The sequence below is a fragment of the Eschrichtius robustus genome, chromosome 19 (assembly GCF_028021215.1).
Source record: "Eschrichtius robustus isolate mEscRob2 chromosome 19, mEscRob2.pri, whole genome shotgun sequence".
Taxonomy (NCBI): Eukaryota; Metazoa; Chordata; class Mammalia; order Artiodactyla; family Eschrichtiidae; genus Eschrichtius; species Eschrichtius robustus.
In genome coordinates this window covers 67,713,203-67,731,597 of record NC_090842.1, presented here as the reverse complement: position 1 = coordinate 67,731,597, position 18,395 = coordinate 67,713,203, and the positions used below count along the sequence as shown (strand labels likewise).

At 58.7% G+C, this 18,395-nt stretch overlaps 1 protein-coding gene across 3 annotated transcripts; it reads right to left on the bottom strand.

Moving 5' to 3' along the window:
- Positions 1-2,745: 2,745 nt before the first annotated feature.
- ZNF444 (zinc finger protein 444) lies at positions 2,746-17,413 on the bottom strand. Of its 3 annotated transcripts, none has more exons than XM_068529343.1 (4): positions 17,313-17,413; positions 10,142-10,475; positions 5,594-5,678; positions 2,746-4,138 (listed from the first exon to the last, which is right to left on the bottom strand). In XM_068529343.1, the coding sequence occupies exons 1-4, from the start codon at positions 17,372-17,374 to the stop codon at positions 3,555-3,557; spliced, it is 1,065 nt and encodes a 354-aa protein (XP_068385444.1). In that variant the 5' UTR covers positions 17,375-17,413; the 3' UTR covers positions 2,746-3,554. The 3 variants fall into 3 exon arrangements, with proteins under 3 accessions (XP_068385444.1, XP_068385445.1, XP_068385446.1); XM_068529344.1 differs by having other exon boundaries at positions 17,327-17,413; XM_068529345.1 differs by lacking the exon at positions 17,313-17,413 and adding an exon at positions 17,155-17,244.
- Positions 17,414-18,395: the final 982 nt, after the last annotated feature.

The following is an 18,395-nucleotide window of genomic DNA, read 5'->3' as shown; positions in this document are numbered from 1 at the left end:
CTGGATGAACCGGGGCTGTGCGGTTGGTGGGGTGCAATGCCGAAGCAGGGCTGCTGCTTAAAACTGGTTCATGCCGCACCAGACGGTCAACCTCCACACCTGGCTGCTCCGTCTGCCAGACAGAATAAACCTGGTCCCCACAGCCACCTAGCTGTGTTCGGCTTAACCTCTGACTTGGCAGGAGTGGTGAACCAACCCCTCTCCAAACTGTTAGCCCGACACAGTTTCATTTGCAAGGAGTTACAGGAAACTCGGGTTGTTTTTGTTTTTGTTTTTTTAACACTCTAGCATGATTTTATAAGGCTGCACAGCTGAATTCTCACCCTGTTTCTGGGTTTTGGACAACTTTTCCTGAACAGTGTGCGTGCACCTCCTCCTCCCCCGCTCCCAGGGTGGACATCCGAACAGCCTCGCGAGGCACAGGGCTACTACACAAGTGCTCCTGTGTGCGGCGGAGCACGGGAGTTTGTCGGGGTGGGGTGGGGGCCAGGGCGTGAGTCCACCACGGATGATGCCGACACGCTACAGAATCTGGAGTCCTGCCAGCTGGTTCTGCCTGCGCCCGCCTGCACCCCCAGCAGCAGGGCACATGCTTCCTCCCGCCGTGCAGAGGGTCTTTCTGTTCCATTTCAGCCTCCCAGCCTCTCCTTCCCACCCCGACCCCGGCCACTGTGCGAGCCTTGGAGGAAGGCACGGCCCATCACCAGGTGTGGGAGCCCAGGTGGGACCAGCGCTCCCCGGCAGGCAGACAGGGGGCGGGGGTGGGTGCCTGTGTGGAAACAGGCGAAGCTCTGGCTGTCAGAGCGCTTCATCTTCCCAGCTGTCTCTAATACAGGGTGTTTTCTCCCCCTCCAACCCCTACCATGCCCGAGGCTCGTCCAGCACTGTGATCCCCAGTGACACAAAGGTGGAGGGGATGGGACATCTCGAGGGACCGTCCACACTGGTGGATGCAGTGTGTTGGGGTGGGAGGTCCCCAGAGGGAGGTCAGGGATGTGAGGCTTAACAAGCCCAAGCCACGGTTGTGCTGGCGGCAGAGGCTGGGGCCCCCGAGCGACGGTAGGAGCTGGACTAAGTATTATTGCTGGGTGACGAGCAGGCATCAGGACGCCGGGGCCAGACACCCAGCTCAGATCCGTGACCGCGGCCCAACCACGCACCCTTTCGATACCTTGGGCCCCTCATCTGCGTGATGGGGGTAACCACAGTGCTTGCCTCCTTGGGTTATGACGATTAAAAGACCTGATGGCTTTAAGTGCTTGAAAGAGGGGCTGGCACATGGCACGCTATTGTCAGACCCAGTCTTCGGCCCCCAGCGCCGCGGCCTGACACCTCCACTCTCCCCCCTTGTGAGGTCCTGCGGCAGATGACGTGGCCTCTTGAAGCCGGCTTCCTCTGCTATAGACGTGGCAACATGGACCTCTAGTGGAAGGAGAGCCCTGCCACTAAAGGTGCCCTCGGTGCTCACTGCTTCTAATGGCCCGGCAGTGCAAGCGTTTGCAGTCATTCCCTCATTTCGTTTCCAGAATGGGCCCCTTCTCAGGGGCCAGAGATCACGGAGCCTGGGAGCTGTTAAGGCCAAGACTCCAACCCAAGCCGTTCGGTGCTGGGCTGAGTCTGGCCTGTGTTATTAGCCCCATTTCACAAGGTGGGTGCTGAGGTCTGAGGGTTTGCCCAAGGCACCCTGGCAGTTACCTGCAGACCACCTGGCACCCGAATCTCCTCCAGCTGTTACGGGTCTCGGAAGGTGGGGCCCGGCTCTGGGTGTAAATGCCGGACAGTCCAGCTACTTGCTTTCCCAGACTCCCCTGCAGCCACCCGGGTATGACCAGTGGCCTGGGTTTTACTGGACCAGGAGCTGGCAGAGCAAAGCCTACGGCAGTGACCATGGACGATTTGGCCGGCAGAAGCCCAGCCAGGCTCGGGCGCTGGACACACAGGAGCCCAGGGCAACACAGAACCGGGAGGGCGGGGGGACGTCAGCAGGGGGCGTGGTCAGGCCAGAGCTCTCCTTCCAGGACACCCAAACAAGGCAGCTGCCTTTCCTCCCCCGAGAGGAGGGACCAGGGTCTGGACCCCAAGCTGCACTGAGGACCCTGAGGAGGGGGCTGGCCAAGGGCTGCCCCCAACAGTGAGCCTGCCCCAGGCCCCCACCTCCTCCCCCGGGGCTCCCAGGTTGGCGGCCACCAGGGTCCTGTGACCACTCCCAGCAGGAGACCGGATGGTTTCCTCTTTGGAAAACGGGCCACCAGAGAGACCTACTGACACTGATATTTGAGGGTCCCCCAATGAAAGGGGGTGACCTGCCCTTAGGAAGGGATGTGCGTGCCATTGTTATTTACAGATGTGAACACCAAGGCTCAGAGCGGGAGGTGACCTGAGATCATGGAGCCTGGAAGCTGTTAAGGCCAAGACTCCAACCCAAGCCGCTGGGAGCTGGGCTGAGCCCGGCCTGTGCGAGGGGGAAGCAGGGAGTGCTCCTCCTGGGGCAGTTGAGTGGGCTCCATAAGGTGGCGTGTGCCCGCATCTCCCCCACAGCGCAGACCCCCGTGAGAACTCCTCTCTGTCACCTCTCACGGGGTTCATCTCAACTCTAGGCTCAAGGACAAGGACCCAGCCCCCTGGGCCCAGGCTCCCAGGGCCCTGCCAGCTGGGAGGGTCTGAGGTGGGGCCCACAATGCCCCTCCCATCCTGGGCAGCTTGGGGAGGGCGGCCCCCAGGACAGAACGCAGGGCACTCGGGGTCTGCACAACTTCTCAGTGGCTTTATTACTCTCCAGGTGCTGGTGAACTGTCGTCTCCGACGCGCTTCCCACGGGCAGGCATCGCTGTCCATCCCATGCCTTCTGGCTCGCGGAGAGACAAGCCAGGCCAGGGAGCCCACTGCCGGAACCCAGGTCTGTCCTGTCGGAGCCGTCCCCGACTCCGTCCTGGGGGGTGTCTCCAGGAGGGGGTGTCTCCTGGGGGGGGGTGTCCTGTCGGAGCCGTCCCCGACTCCGTCCTGGGGGGTGTCTCCAGGAGGGGGTGTCTCCTGGGGGGGGGTGTCCTGTCGGAGCCGTCCCCGACTCCGTCCTGGGGGGTGTCTCCTGGGGGGATGTCCTGTCGGAGCCGTCCCCGACTCCGTCCTGGGGGGTGTCTCCAGGAGGGGGTGTCTCCTGGGGGGGGGGTGTCCTGTCGGAGCCGTCCCCCACTCCGTCCTGGGGGGTGTCTCCGGGGGACGAGACCCAGTCCCCTTCCTCCGGCCTCCTCTAGACCAGGGGCCCCGCCTGCTGCTCCAGCCCTGCGCTCCACTTCTGGGCTCCCGGCCAGCCCTGCCCCCCACCCGGGAAAGGGAAGGACTGCGGAGTCTCCCTCTGCAGGCGGGAGAGACTGCGAGGACGAGGACGGCGTGAGATCCGAACAGGAAAGTGAGGTTTGGGACCTAAAGTGAGACTTGGGAAGGAACAGAGAGCTCTAGAGCACCAGGAGGTTCGGACAAAGGAGGGGCCGCTGGAGGAGAGAGACGGGGCCGAGGAGCCGGTGAGGGACGGGAGGGGTTGCACGGCGGGGCGGGGGCTACCCCAGCGGCCAGGGCGGGAAGGGACCCCCGCCTTCGGGGCCCGGCGCCGCCGCCCCACTCGCGCCCGCCGCGCGCCCGTGGATGCGCTGGTGGCGCAGCACGTGCTCGCGGCGCCCGAAGCCCTTGCCGCACTCCCAGCAAGCGAACGGCCGCGCGCCCGAGTGCGTCTTGCGGTGGCGCACCAGGTGCTCGCGCCAGTAGAAGGTCTTGCCGCACTCGCAGCAGGCGTGAGGCTTCTCGCGCGCAGGCAGCGGGCGCAGGGCCGGACCCGGGCCGCCGGGGTGCGTGCCGCGGTGGCGCCGCAGGTGCTCCTTGCGCCGGAAGGCCTTGCCGCACTCGGGGCAGGCGTGGGGCTTCTCGCCCGAGTGGCTCTGCCGATGGCGCAGCAGGTGCGCCGGCTTCAGCGAGGCCTTGCCGCACTCGGGGCAGGACGCGGAGCCCGGGGCCGCCAGGAAGGCGGGCAGGCTGGGCGCCGGTGGGGGCGGTGGCGCTGGCTGGGGGCTGCCCGGCTCCTGCTTGTAAGGGCGCGCGGCCTGGGCGTCCCCCGTCGCCAGTTCCTCAGCCCTGGGGGCTGCGTCTCCTGCAGGCAAAGGCGCAGAGTCAGGGCGGGCGCAGGGCGCAGCCAGGCAAGGGCAGGCCGCGAGGGCGGCCCGTGTCCTGGCTAGAGGGGTGGTCCCGCGGCAGGCGGGGAACGCTTAACGCCAGGGAGCCCTCCGGGAGGGAAGAGCGTTGTCCGCCAGCTTCTGATTCACCCCTGGGTCCCCGTACTGCACAGGGCCTGGTGCAGAATAAGTGCCCAATCAACGAATGGATGGGTGGATGGACGGGAGGAGGAAATCGATAGGTAGGTAAGTGATAAATGAGAGTGTGTAGACGGATGTTGGAGTGGATGGATTGGGTGATGGATGGACGCGTGGGTGCACGGGTGGGTGGATGAACCACACATTTCCTTTCCTCAGGTTTCCAAACTGCTCTATGGGATTCCAAGGAGGTAAGCAACCTTTAAGTGTCACACTAGGACGGGTGTGATAAAAACCTGTCAGTCTCTCCCTCTGTGCCGGGCACGGTGCCGAGCACGTTGGTGTGCCGTCTCATTCCACCCCCACTGTGGTCCCCGTTGAGGGACACGAGGGCACTGCCTCGGGTCCCCAGTCACCGTCCCAGAGCTGCTCCCTCTCCGACCCACCCTCCTCTGGAGGTCCATAGGCACCCCGCCCGCCCCCCACGACCCGGGCTCTACAGGTCCTGATGGTGTCATCAGAAGGGCCCCCATCCTGCCACCTCTACACGTGGCCTCAGAGACGATCCCCAGCTCCTCCGTCCTCTCCAGCCACAGCCCTGGCACAAGGTGAGCGCCACCCTCCCCCATGGGTCTCCAGGTGCCTGAGTCCACCCACGCCGGCTACCAGAGTCACCTTTCTGCCTCTCGTGGCCATCCTCGGGTTTTGCCTCCCAGGTCTATTCCCCGCTTTGACGAGATTCAATCTGATTCCCCTTCCTCACCCTAATGCCTGTGGTCGGGGTGGAGCCAGCACCTTCCCCAGCTCCCGGCCCGGGCATCGGCGCCAGGCTGGCCAACGCGAAGAGAGTCCTGCACAGCGCCTGGGTCGGGAGGAGCATGACGGCAGGAGGTCTCGCCCCGCGAAGAACCGGGGCTCAAAGGCTCTGGGGTCAGGCTGCCGGGGTGCAACCCTGGCTTGGCCGGCACCCGAACCTGGGTGAGTTATTTCACTTCTCTGTGCCTGGGTTCCTGCAGCTACAAAAGGTAGCAGATGACGCCGGGTATCTCAAGGGCGGGCGCGGGATTTTGGCGAGCTGGCGGGACCACGCCTGGCGCATCACTGGCGCTCACTGTCCTGTCTGACCCCCCACCTCGCCGTGCCCTCCAGGGCAGGGCCGTGTCTGATTCAGCTGCCGCCCTGGTGCCAGCACGGGGCCTGGCTCACAGCAGCGATGTTCACTGGACAAATAAAGGACGGACAGGAGAGGGTCCCCCAGGGCTGGGAGCGCCGTGGGGAAGGGGTGAGCTGCTCACCTGAGGGCGTCACCCCACCGTCTTCCTTTCTCACGCCGACCCTGGAGCCTTCCGCCGCATCCCGAGGTGCCCTCATTGCTGGTCCCTGAAACCAGAGATACCACAACCCCAACTGAGCAACCTGAGCCACAGCCTCTACTTCTGTCCCTCTCAGTCCTACCGCTCGCTCTGGGGGAAGCCGGCTGCCAAGCTGGAGGGTGCTCGGCCACCCCACGGAGAGGCCCACGTGGCGAGGACGGAGGCCTCCAGCTGACCACCGCGTGAGGGAGCCGCCTCAGAATCAGATCCTCCAGCCCTGGGCCGGCCTCCAGGTGAGGACAGCCCCAGCCGGGTCTTAACTGCAACCTCGTGAGAGACCTTGAGCCAGCACTGCCCCCAACTCCTGACCCACGGAAGCTGCCTGAGATGATAAATGTTTACTGTTCTGAGCCACTAAGTTTGAGGCGATTTGTTACACAGCAGATAAGTGATGCACCTGCTTTGAATTTTAGCTTTTTAATGCCTTTTGCAAACTCCTCGCCAAAATGCAGAAGGAAAACAGAGAAGCTACTTTCAACTCAGCAAAAAATGAGAACGGAACTTTTCCCAGCTCAACCGGTGGGCAGCTCCGAGCAGCATGGCATCAGCCGGAAGACCAGTGGTTTAAAAAGAAGCTTCACACTACTTCTGGTTCCTTTACACTCTTTCTCATTATTCCTCGAGCCCATGCCTCCAGGAAAGACCAGAATTCTCCTGGTGCTGATGAGGAAGAGCTGTCAGGGGTTACAGGCACCCAACCCACCTTCTCACATTTCACTTGTTTCAACGCTTTTGGACCCAAGCAGCTGTTAGGCTGAAGACCAGCGATGCCGACAATTCTACCAGCTGGCGAGCAGATGGCAGGAAGCTTCCAGGGCCTTTTGTGAAAGCTCATCTTTAGGGATCCCTAAGTGCCCACCTTGTCTGGTGGTGGCGGGAGAACCCGCACGGTCACCTTGCTACTTCAGCAGACTAGTGTGGCTCAGGGCGTTACAGCAACGCAGGTGCTGCCCTGTCACTCACGTCTGCTGTGGCCTGGTCGCTGCCACGCGCTCAGCCCCCACCTCTGCCCGGGGCCCCGCCTGCACCTCCAAGCCCAGGCAACAGCAAACGGCCGATGGTGTCCTGGGCGTGCCAGGCGCTCAGAGCCCCACGCTTCTGCACGCGCTCGTCCCTCTGCCTGGAGCCCCGTTCCCACCCCTGTGCCCGGCCTGCTGCAGGCCCTGGCCAAGCGCCAGCTCTGCCACCTCCCGCAGGTTCAAGGGCGCCCCCTTCCTGGTACCCTCCACACTGCACTCCCAGCAGCTTCATCGAAGCGTGACACACGTACAGTGAATGCACATGGCTCACGGCACACGACCTGAGGAGTTCCACGTGCATATGTGCTCATGAAGCCCCAGAACACACACGTGGCCCTGCAAGCTTCCGCGTGCACATCCGTAACCTCCCCGCTTCCCTCCAGCAGGGCAACCACTGATGTGCTTCCCGGCACGATACAGTGGTCTGTCTTCTAGGACTTTATGTTCATAGAGCCATACAGTAAATCGGTACTTCTTCGGGGCGGGGCGGGGAGGGTCTAGTTTCTTTCACTCAACATCACTGAGATTAAGGAGGAAGGCCTACAGTTGTGTTTCCTTGGTTTTGGTACCAGGAAAACGCTGGCCCTGTAGAATGAGCTGGAATGTTCCTTACTCTTCAGATGCCGGGAAGAGTTGGTATGGAGTTATTTTCCCCGCGAAAGGCCTGGTCGACCTCCCAGTGGAGCTGCCTGGGCTCGCACGCTCCAGGAGGGCAGGGACTGGCCTGTCCCACTTCTGTGCTGACCCTGGCGCCAATCTTTTTATAAATAGCAGCTTTATCGCGACATGACTCATATGCCAGAGAATTCACCCATTTAAATTGCAATTCCACGGTTTTTGGTACGTTCTGTTGTGCAACCGTTACCACAACGGATTCGAGAATATTTTCATCACCCCCAGCCCCCGTACCCCGTCCCTATCAGCAGTCACTCCCCACTTCCTCCCCGCCAGCCTCTGGGAACCACTAATCTGCTCCCCACCTCTACGGACCTGCCTCTTCTGCAAATCTCACGGCAACGGAATCATGCAACGAAAGTCCTTGTGACCGGCTTCTTTATGTTTTCCTCGTGTTTTTGATGTTCGCCCACGGTGTAGCGCGTCAGGGCCTCACTCTTCTATGGCTGAGTGGTGTCCTGCTGCGTGGACAGGCCGCGTTCTGTTGATCCACTCACCAGACGGTGGATGTGAGGGTTGTTCTCACTTTTTGGCTGTCACGAGGGACGCTGACTTGCTACCACTCAGGTTGTATCGCACGCGAGGTACGTGTGGACGTGTTTTCACTTCGCTGGGTTCACACACAGGAGTGGGGCTGCTGGCCCACGTGGCCGCTCCACGTTCAACCCGAGGAACTGCCAGACTGCTCTCCACCGCGGCTGCACCATTTTACATGCCCACCACCTCAGAGGGTCCCGACCCCCGGAGCCTCACCGCAGCCCGCAATGGACACTGAGCGAATGCACGGACGGAGGGATGGAGGTGTCCAGCCATCTGCCTTTGCTCCAATGGCTCAACATGTTCCTCGAGGAAGAGGGTCAAGACGAGGGCGTGACGAGGTGTGGGGCGGGGCTGGCACGGGGCCACCTGGGTCCTGGGCGCCTCCAGCCACAGACCTGCTTGGGGGGCCCGAGCGAGTTACTTCCCACGCAGGGGTCAGTTGTGGGGGGAGGTGGGCAGCACATGGTGTCACCTGGAGCCCCCGCTCAGACTGGTGGACGCCGAGCTCCCAGCTCCCTGGCCTCAGGGGGGCCCGGTAACCCCAGGTGACACCTGCCGGTGTGCAGGCAGGGTGGGAGCAGGACGCGGGCCGCCTCGCCCCGGAGTGGAGCCTGGGAAGCTGCACTGCCCGGCCACCCTGCGATTCCCAGGCACACAAGCCTGGGAACTTTATACTGCTCGGGGCGGGGGGGCCCTGCAGGTGGCCTGCAGGCTCTCTGGTCCCGGGTCACAGGCACAGGATGCTGGACTGTGCCAAGGCTGAGCCCCATCCCCAGGAAGATGCTGGGCCAGGTGTTGGCACCCAGCGGGGGACAGAGGCAGGGATCCCGGGCCACAGCACATGGGTTCTGTCCCTCTCACTCCTCCCTAACTGGCTGTGTGACCTTAGGCAAGTCACTCGACTTCTCTGAGCCTCATACCTTCATCTCTGAAATGGAGAGGATGATAGCCTCCAGTGACCACCCCTTCAGGACCGCATGGGGACACGCAGGCCATGCCGATAGTGCGATCTGGGGGAGGTCTGGCCCTGCTGTATCGGCTTGACCCCCAGACGGACCTGAGGTTAAGGTCAGCCTCCCCGATTGGGAGGCCATGTCTACAGAGGCTGGGGAGCCCCCCTGGTTGGTAATACGCATGCTGTCCACGTGACCTGGGGCGAGGAAGCTCTGCGAGGGTCTCCCTGCCCCATCCGCCTGCTCCCTCGGCCGACTTTAATCTGTGTCCTTTCACTGTGATGAACAGCAGCTTTCCTCAAGCTCGGAGTACTTCCCGTGAACGACTGAACCCGGGGGTGGTCCTGGGACCCCCGAACTCTGTACACGCGAATCACCTGGTACCTGCCAGTGCCCAGGTTTTTCCCTGAAAGGGCCAGAGGGCAAAGGTTTTCGGCTCTGCGGGCCCTCTGGTCCCTGTCGCGACCGCTCAGCTCTGCCCTGGGGAGAAAGAGGCCACAGGCGGCACACGAGTGGACGGCGAGGCCGTGCCCCCGTGAGGCTGTGTCACACCACAGCCCCAGAGGCTGGCAGATCTGGCCCTCAGGCTGCAGTCCGCTGACCCCTGGGGTGCAGCCAAGGGCTGACCTTACCCAGAGAGAGGTCTGGCCCTTGCCCTCACCTGCTGGGAGGGGACCGCTGGGCCCTCACTCAGCACGTCCTGCCTGCCAGGGGCCTTGGGCTGTGCTGGACACTCCAACAACATAACTCACGTGGAAGCTCTGGGCCACACTGTACCCGCTCAGCCTTTCGCGGGGGCTGGAGCCCCAACACCTCCAGGCGCGGGGAGCACCCTGGTTGGCGATGCTCCCTGTGCCTTGCACACGTTGTCGCCAAGAGTTGGCACCGCTGACGAATCCCCTGGGAGGAACCCTCCTGGACCCTGCCCTGCTGCCCCCTCCTCGGCTGATTTAATCTGTGTCCTTCCGCTGTGACCAGCTACAGCCGTGCGCAGGACGCTGAGTCCTTCCACTGAGCTGTCAGACCTGGGGGTGGTCCCGGGGACCCCGAACTTGCACTGAGCATCAGGAGGGCGGGCTTGCGTACAGTCCCTCTAAACGCCCTCGCTGGCCTGACTCCCCCGCCCCGACTCGACCACACCCTGGACCTCAGGGTGCCATGGAGCCTGTAGCGTTTGCCTCCATGTGGAGCTGAGGACCCCCGGCCCTGGGGAGGGCAGACTGCAGGCCCGGGGCGGGGGGACGTGGCGGCGCAGGCCCCTCCCGCCAGCCGCCCCCGCTCACCCAGAACTCCTCCAGCAGGGCCGCGGCCTCCTCCCCGCTCTGGGGCCGCCGGCTGCACACCCAGGCCTGGAGGTTGGCGGGCAGGGCGCTCAGGAACTGCTCCAGCACCAGCAGCTCCAGCATCTGCTCCTTGGTGTGCACCTCAGGCTGCAGCCAGTCCCGGCACAAGGCGCGCAGCAGGCCCAGCGCCTCGTGGGGGCCCGAGGCGTCGCCCAGGTGGAAGTGGCGGAAGCGGTGCCACGGCGAGTCCAGGGTCAGGCCCTCGGCGGCCCGGCACTCCTGCTTCACAGGCTGGGCGGCCGGGGCCTCCATGGGGCCGGCGGGACGGCAGCGCCTGTCGAAGGGGAAGGGCAGCGGTGAGAGCCCAACTCCGTCCATCCCCCGGAAGCCGCCGCCTCCGCCGTGGGCACGGGGTCGCACACCACGCTCCGTGCGTGCGCGCCGCAGACGCCCACCCAGGAGCGGCGGCGGTGCCGCGCTCGCCAGCCTCGTGTGGCCTCCCTGCCCTCACCCTCCCCCCGCAGCCTCCCCGCGCACGGAGAACTTAGAACGGATCCCGGCACGTAGCACATGCTCGGGAAAATGTGAGTCGTCATCACCACCATCGATGCCTGGTTACGTCCCAACCCACGTCCCTGAGGCAGACACCCTAGGATGCTTGCTCCAAAGCCCCCCCAGTCTCTTCCTTACTGTCCAGTGTGGACAGAACTATGTCCGTCCGTACCCCCCGCCAGGTTCATATGTGGAAGCTCTAACCCCAAATGTATTTGGAGATGGGGCTTTTAGAAGGAAATGAAGACTAAATGAGGTCATCAGACCGGGCTCCTACAGGACTGATGTCCTCGTAGGAAGAGGAGATGTGTCTCCCCTGAGTGTGAGGACACAGCAGGAAGCAGCCGTCTGCAAGCCGGGAAGAGGCCCTCACCAGACACTGAGTCTGGCTGCACCTATCCCGGACGCCCAACCTCCAGAACTGCAAGGAATCAATGTCTGTTGCTGAAGCCGCCTGGTCGGTGGTGTTGTCACGGCCGCCCAGCAGGCCACGACGCTCAGGGGCCCCCAATCACGTCTGGGTACTGGGAAACGCGAGCGACTGCAAGAGGCCCTCCTTATCCGTTCTCCCCGTTCTCCTTTTGTAAGACCTGCGCCCCGGCGCCCCCAGGAAGCCGTGTGCCCTCCACTTCCTCTTCCCCTTCCCGAAGGAGGAAACAGACGTGCAGTGGCTTCAGTCGTGAGGGTGACGCAAAGCAGTGGCTCTCGACCGGGGGTGACGTTACCCCGGGGAGGCATCTAGAAAGGTCTCGCTGGATGGGGGTGGGGGAGCCGTGCTGCTGGGATCCGGTGGCTGGAGGCCGGGGATGCCGCTAAGGGCCTTCCAGTGCACAGGACGGCCCCCAGCAGAGAAGGACCCAGCCCCTAAGAAACCCCGGCCTGGAACTGTGGTCCTCCAATGGCCTGGGGACCCCCGGGATCCCCAAGATCCTTCCGGGGGTACCTCTAGGTCAGAACTATTTTCCTAACACAGGTTACCAGCCTCTTTCGCTGCCATTCTCTCCTGAGTGTATGCTGGGGCCATCCAGAGGCCACAGGCTGAGAGCAGAGGCAGATGGGAGAACCCAGCTGTTCCAGTCAGACACTGAGATGTGCAGAAAAATGATGCCATGTTTCCAGCTTTTCATTTGGGGAAACATGGTTATTTTTCATTTAAAAAGTGTTATTTTTAAAAAATAAATAAATTAAATAAAATAAATAAAAAGTGTCATTTGCTGGGGGGGGGATAAACTGGGAGACTGGGACTAACATATACACACTACTATATATAGAATAGATAACTAATAAGAACCTACTGTATAGCACAGGGAACTCTACTCGATACTCTGTGATGACCTATATGGGACTAGAATCTGAAAAAGAGTGGCTACATGTGTATGTATAATGGACTCACCTTGCCGTACACCTGAAACTAACACAACATTGTAAATCAACTATACGCCAATAAAAAAAATTAAGGAAAAAAAGTGTTATTTATCTTAACATATGGAAAGTTGATTACTGCAATTTCTAAATGCATTAATATTTTGAAATTTTCTCAGCCTTAGTTTCTAACATGACACATACCAATAAATGTAATTCCTGTAAGCAAAAGTGCTTGGGGGGGGGGGGATCTTCAAAAAAATTTTAAAGTATAAAGGGGTCCTGAGTTTAAAACCTTCAAGAGCCACTGGCCTGCAGCCTGGGTTTTGCTTTGTTTTGTTTTGTGTTTTCTTGTTTGTTTGTTTGTTTTTGCCCACAGTGTGTGGTATGTGGGATCTTAGTTCCCCGACCAGGGATCGAACCTGCACCCCCTGCATTGGAAGGGCGGAGTCCTAACCACTGGACCACCGGGGAAGTCCCTGCAGCCTGTTTGTTTAAGTCAAGTTTTACTGGCGCACAGCCACGCCCGTCTGCCACACACTGATGATCTTCTCAGACTCAAGGCTGGCCCGACCTCAGGGCCTTTGTACTGCCATTCTCTACCTCCATCTTTGCTCAGCTGGCTCCTTCTCACCTCTGAGGCCTAGATGCCATCCTTCCCTCCTTGGACAGCCTCCCTGAATCACCTACACACCCTCCCCTGCAGTTACTGTCATGTCAAGGTATTAATTTCATCTCAGCGTTTAGTAAGATCTGGTCTTACCATATCTGGGCGCTGATTTCCCTTGCTAGAATTTAAGCGTTGCAAGGGCAAGAGGCCACATATACAGAGCCCGGCATGCTGGTTGGCACTGAAAGAAAATTTATAGGATGACCAGTCCTGTGTGATTAGCATTATTGCCCCCATTTTGCAGATGGAGAACGTGAAGGCCTTGCTCAAAATCACCCAGCTAATAAGTGGCAGGGGCTGAACTCACACTGGCGTCTGTCTGGCCCTGGAGCCGGTCACAGCATCACCTCCACCCACCCGTCCTTCCATTTAAGGACTGACTAGCCCAGCAGCGGCAGGAAAGACTTCCCAGAAGACCTGGGCCAGAGCCGAGTCTCAAAAGAGGCAGAGAAGCCTGCTCTGTTGTGAGAAAGATCCCTCTGGGACAGGAGTGGAGTCCGACCTGAGTGAGTGAGGCCCTGGGAATCACGCTGAAGGGCCTTGTGACCTCAGGGAGGACCACAGGGACCCACGCTCCCGGCCGTCCAAGGTTAGCCCCTGAGGCAGGGCCAGACGGACTCTTCCCTGGATCCCAGGGTCACCGAGCTCAGGGGCTGCTCCTGATAAAGCACATACTGACTGATAAATAAGGTCACTCCATGCAGCCACTATGGAAAACACTATGGAGGTTCCTCAAAAAATTAAAAATAGAACTACTGGGGACTTCCCTGGTGGCGCAGTGGTTACGAATCCGCCTGCCAATGCAGGGGACATGGGTTCGATCCCTGGTCCAGGAAGATCCCACATGCTGCGGAGCAACTAAGCCTGTGAGCCACAACTACAGAGCCTGCACTCTAGAGCCCACGAGCCACAACTACCGAGCCCGTGCGCCTCAACTACTGAAGCCCACGCGCCTAGAGCCCGTGCTCTGCAACAAGAAAAGCCCGCGCACCGCAACAGAGAGTAGCCCCTGCTCGCAGCAACTAGAGACAGCCTGCGCGCAGCAACGAAGACCCGACACAAGCCAAAAAAAAAAAAAAAAAGAATAAAGTAATTAATTTTAAAAAAATCGGTTTAAAAAAATAATAGAACTACCGTTTGATCCAGCAATTCTACTTCTGGATATGTATTCAAAGAAAACAAAAATACTAATTTGAAAAAATACATGCACCCCGACGTTCATAACAGCATTATTTACAATAATAGCCAAGACATGGAAGCAACCTAAGTGTTGCTGATGGATAAATGGACAGAGAAGATGCAAAATATGTATATATGTGTGTGTGTGTATATATATATATATATATATATAAAGTGGAATACACAAATATAAAAACATATATAAATAAATATAATGGAATATTATTCAGCCATAAAAAAGAATGAAATCCTACTATTTGTGAAAACATGGATGGACCTCGAGGGTTTTATGATAAGAGAAATAAATCAGATAGAGAAAGGCAAATGTATAATTTCCCTTACATGTGCAATCCAAAAAAAAACAAAAATAAAGCAAACTCACAGATACACTGAACAGATTGGTGGTTCCCAGAAGCAGGGGTGGGGGCGTTGGTAGGCAAAATGGGTGAAAAGAATCAAAACTTACAAACTCCCAGTTACAAAAGAACTAATTTCCTGGGGATGTAAAGTACAGCTTGGTCACTATAGTTAATAATACTCTGTTGTGTATTTGAAAGTTGGGCTTCCCTGGTGGCGCAGTGGTTAAGAATCCGCCTGCCGATGCAAGCAACACGGGTTCGAGCCCTGGCCCGGGAAGATCCCACATGCCGCGGAGCAACTAAGCCTGTGAGCCACAACTACTGAGCCCGCGTGCCGCAACTAATGAAGCCCACGCGCCTAGAGCCCGTGCTCCGCAACAAGAGAAGCCACCGCAATGAGAAGCCCGCACACCTCAAAGACGATCAGCCCCCGCTCGCCACAACTAGAGAAAGCCCGCGCGTGCCAACGAAGACCCAACACAGGCAAAAATAAATAAATAAAATAAATAATTTTTTTTAAAAAAGCATTAAAAAATGTATATCTTAAAAAAAAGATTGCTGAGAGAACAACTCTTAAAAGTTCTCATCATGAGAAAAAAAAATTCTATAACTCTGTATGGCGATGGATATTAACTAGACTTACTGTGGTTATCGTTTTGCAATATATACAAATATCAAACCGTTATGTTGTATACTTGAAACGAATATATGTCAATTATAGCTTGACAAAAAAATAAGAAGAAACAAAGCAAAATACATCCACACACAGAAAAGGTCCCTCTGCTGTGAAAAGCAACTCCTCTTATTCAGTGAGGGCCAGTAGCTCCAGCGGCTGCCACAGTGCTCTGTGCTGCCTCCATGAAAGCGACTGTAACACGCCTTTGTGTGTCCCCGTAGCATCATCCAGCCCCACTGGGCACCCTGGAGGCCTCAGGAGACCGCCACGAGGCCTGTGTCTTACTCTGCCCCACCCGTCCCTCCCAAGAGCCCTGCGACTTGGGGAGATGAGCCCCACTGTAAAGAAGGAGAGAAATGGACACGCAGAGAGTGACAGAGAGGCAGGATTCGAATCCAGAGCCCATGCCTGCTGCATTAACTTAATGGTTAAGAGGCAGGGCTCTGGAAGAACAGACTGGTGGTTGCCAAGGGGGTGGGGGAGGGATGGAGTAGGAGTTTGGGATTAGCAGTTGCACACTACTATATATAGGATGGATAAACAACAAGGTCCTCCTGTAGCGCATAGGGACTATATTTAATATCCTGTGATAAACCATAATGGAAAACAGAATAAAAAAGAATGTATATATGTGTATAACTGAATCACTTTGCTGTACAGCAGAAATTAACACAACGTTGTAAATCAACTAAACTGCAGTAAGTTTTAAAAAACGCAAAAAAAAAAAAAATGGAAAAAATAAAGAGACACAGCTTCTGGAGCTTGCCTGCCTGGCTTCCGCTTTTAATTCAGCCATTTACCGGTGGTGTAACCTTGGGCCCTCTCTGGACTTAAATTCCCCACCTGTAGTACAGATCTAAGAGTAACTCCTTCCCCACAGGGGTTGCTAGGAGCATGAATTAGAAGAGGCCCCCATCCCACACAGAGTAAGCGTTCAGTGAAGACCTGCTGGCCCACCCCTGGGCTTCCCACCCTTCACTAGTGACATTTAGCGCTGGGCAACTCCGTGTGGCAGCCATCCTCTGCAACCTACGGTGTTTAGCAGCATCTCTGGCCTCCTTCCACAGTGTGCCAGCAGTATCTCCCCAACTGTGACAATCAAAAATGTCTCCAGAGAGTGCCTCGAGGTGGGAGGGGGGCAGGCGCAGTTGTCCCTGGTGGAGAACCACTGGTCCACTGAACAAATATTTACTCAGAGCAAAGGGCCCTGGAGCAAATCCCAGCCCTGCCATCTCCCAGCTAGTCGTCCCAGGATAAGGTATAGAACCTTTTACACACTGAATCTCCCTTCCCGGGCTGTAAAATGGGGAGAGAAGTCATACTTACCCAAGAGTAGCAGTAAGAATTCAAGATGTAAGGAAAACAAAGATGCTGAGAACAGCACCCAGCTATGCTAAGCAAGCCTTCAACCAGAATTAACCTTTACTGTTACTGTTACTTGGTGAGGTGCTAGGGATATAGCTTCGATCAGAAGCACACACATTAAATCCAAGTATGAGCAGGAGTAGGGGTTAAAATAGCAAATAAAAGAGGGAGGGGGGGCTGACGGGGAGGAGGGCAGCCTCACACGCTAACAACAGCAAACACAGCCTTGAAGCACTGCACGCCCACGAAATTAGTCCCTTGCAACAAGCTAGTGGGGCGGGGGGGAGGGCACCCGAAAGAAAGAAAGAAAGAAAGAAAGAAAGAAATCAAGAAAGAAAGAAAGAAAGAAAAAAAGGAAGAGGACAATTCAGCTCATCCTCGGGAATCTCACAACTCCACAAAAGTGAGATCCAACTTGTAAAGACATGCACGACGTGAACCACCTGCACCCCACCCACGTCTGGACCACGACCCTCCCCCAGAGCCCCTTCCAGCAAACCTCTCCGACCCGGTCCGTCCGGCGCCCCCAGACTCCTCGGCAGGGCCCAGCCCACCCGCTGCTGGAGTCCCCTCCCCCTCCCCCCACTTCCCGACCCTCCCCCACTACCCCCCCCCTCAGTTTCCAACTCTCCCTCACGTTCTCCGCCTCCGGGACCCACAACCCCCTCCCACTTCCCGACCCTCCCCCTCCCGTTCACGCTCCCCTCCCCCTCCCCCTTCTCGGGCCCCCTTTTCATTCCCTCCCCCAACCCTCCCGTTCCTCCCTCCTCCGGCCTCCAGTCCCCCTCTCCCCAAAGCTCGTCCAACCGCCCCCCCGTCCAATCCCTCCCTCCTTGCCCCCCTCGCTCACCTCACTCTCCCGGGCGAGGCCCCCCAAGCCCCCTCGCCACCTCGCACATGCGCACAGAGCTCACCAGGACTCCATGCCCCGGCAGGCTTTGCGCCAAACTCATCCGTCCCCCTCCCCCCAACACTCCCAGAAACCCAGTGGTCCTTTCCCCCCACTACCCCGCCGGCTTCACCCAGAACCGCATCTCCCACGAAGCATCGCGGCAAAGGCGGATTTCCATTGGCTCTCGCCGTGGCGACCCTCTCACGCCCGTCCCCGAATGGCTCCGCCAGAGCAGGAACTACATTTCCCAAGATGCATCGAAGCGCTGCCAGCGGCCTATGGGTCCTCGCAAACATGGCCTCTCAGAGCGTCAGGGTTTGGACTACATTTCCCAGAATGCACGTGTAATTCTTCCCATTGGCCCGCGCGCGGGCGGGCCCCGGGCATGCGCAGACGTGCCGAAGGTGGGAGCCGGTGGGCGAAGGGAGAAGGAGGAGCCATGGCGGCGTTGCCGTGGAAACCGGAGGAGGCTGGAGGCTCCTGGCCCTCAGGAAATGGGGCCCCTGTACCCTAGGAGCGGGCGGCCCGAGCCAGAGTTCTACGCCAATCAGGGCCTGCGGGGTGCGTCTCCTTGACAACGGGTCGCGTTTCACCCCACCCCAACCTGGGCAGAAGCAATGATGTCTGAGGTTGATGCGCGATCCGAACGTAAGCCGGCTGCCGGCCTCAGGGGAGCGTGGTCCGGGGGCCGACCCAGGCGCCCTGCTCTTTTCTGTGAGCCCGGCACGCGGTTTCTGGCCTCAGTTTACCCCGGACGCCCCGGAGTTACTCTTAGTTTGAATCGGGGAGGGAACTGCCTGAAAGTCCTCGACGTGCCCCCGCTGGACAGGGCCTCAGTCTCCCCATTTCAGCAACGGGAAAATGAGTTGGAGCTCTGGGCACAGACGGTTCCAGGCCGGAGGACGACCCAGGAGCCGCGTGGACCCAGGGCTAGTCAACGTCTGGTCCACACCTCGTTTCCTCGGTGCAGGAAGGGTGAGAAGGACACTCCCCTCGCCCCCACCTCCACCGTCCGGACTGGTGCGCAGACAGGGTGTGACAGTGGCTGGCGCGTAACCATCATTCATTAGATGGACAATCACTTTTCCCCTGGTTTCACAAGCGGTCAGTGGCTGAGTCACAATCTCCTGTCCGAGACCGGGTGAAAACCAACCTCCTCACTGTGGTCTAACCAACCCTAGCCCACCTCTCTGCCCACT

Coding starts and splice junctions, on each gene's coding strand:
- ZNF444 (XM_068529343.1), bottom strand. CDS start 17,374: ATGGAAATCCGCCTTTGCCGCGATGCTTCGTGGGAGATGCGGTTCTGG. Junction 10,476..17,312: donor TTCTGGGTGAAGCCGGCGGG/GTAGTGGGGGGA, acceptor CCCCTTCGACAG/GCGCTGCCGTCCCGCCGGCC. Junction 4,139..5,593: donor CGGTGGGGTGACGCCCTCAG/GTGAGCAGCTCA, acceptor CTTTGCCTGCAG/GAGACGCAGCCCCCAGGGCT.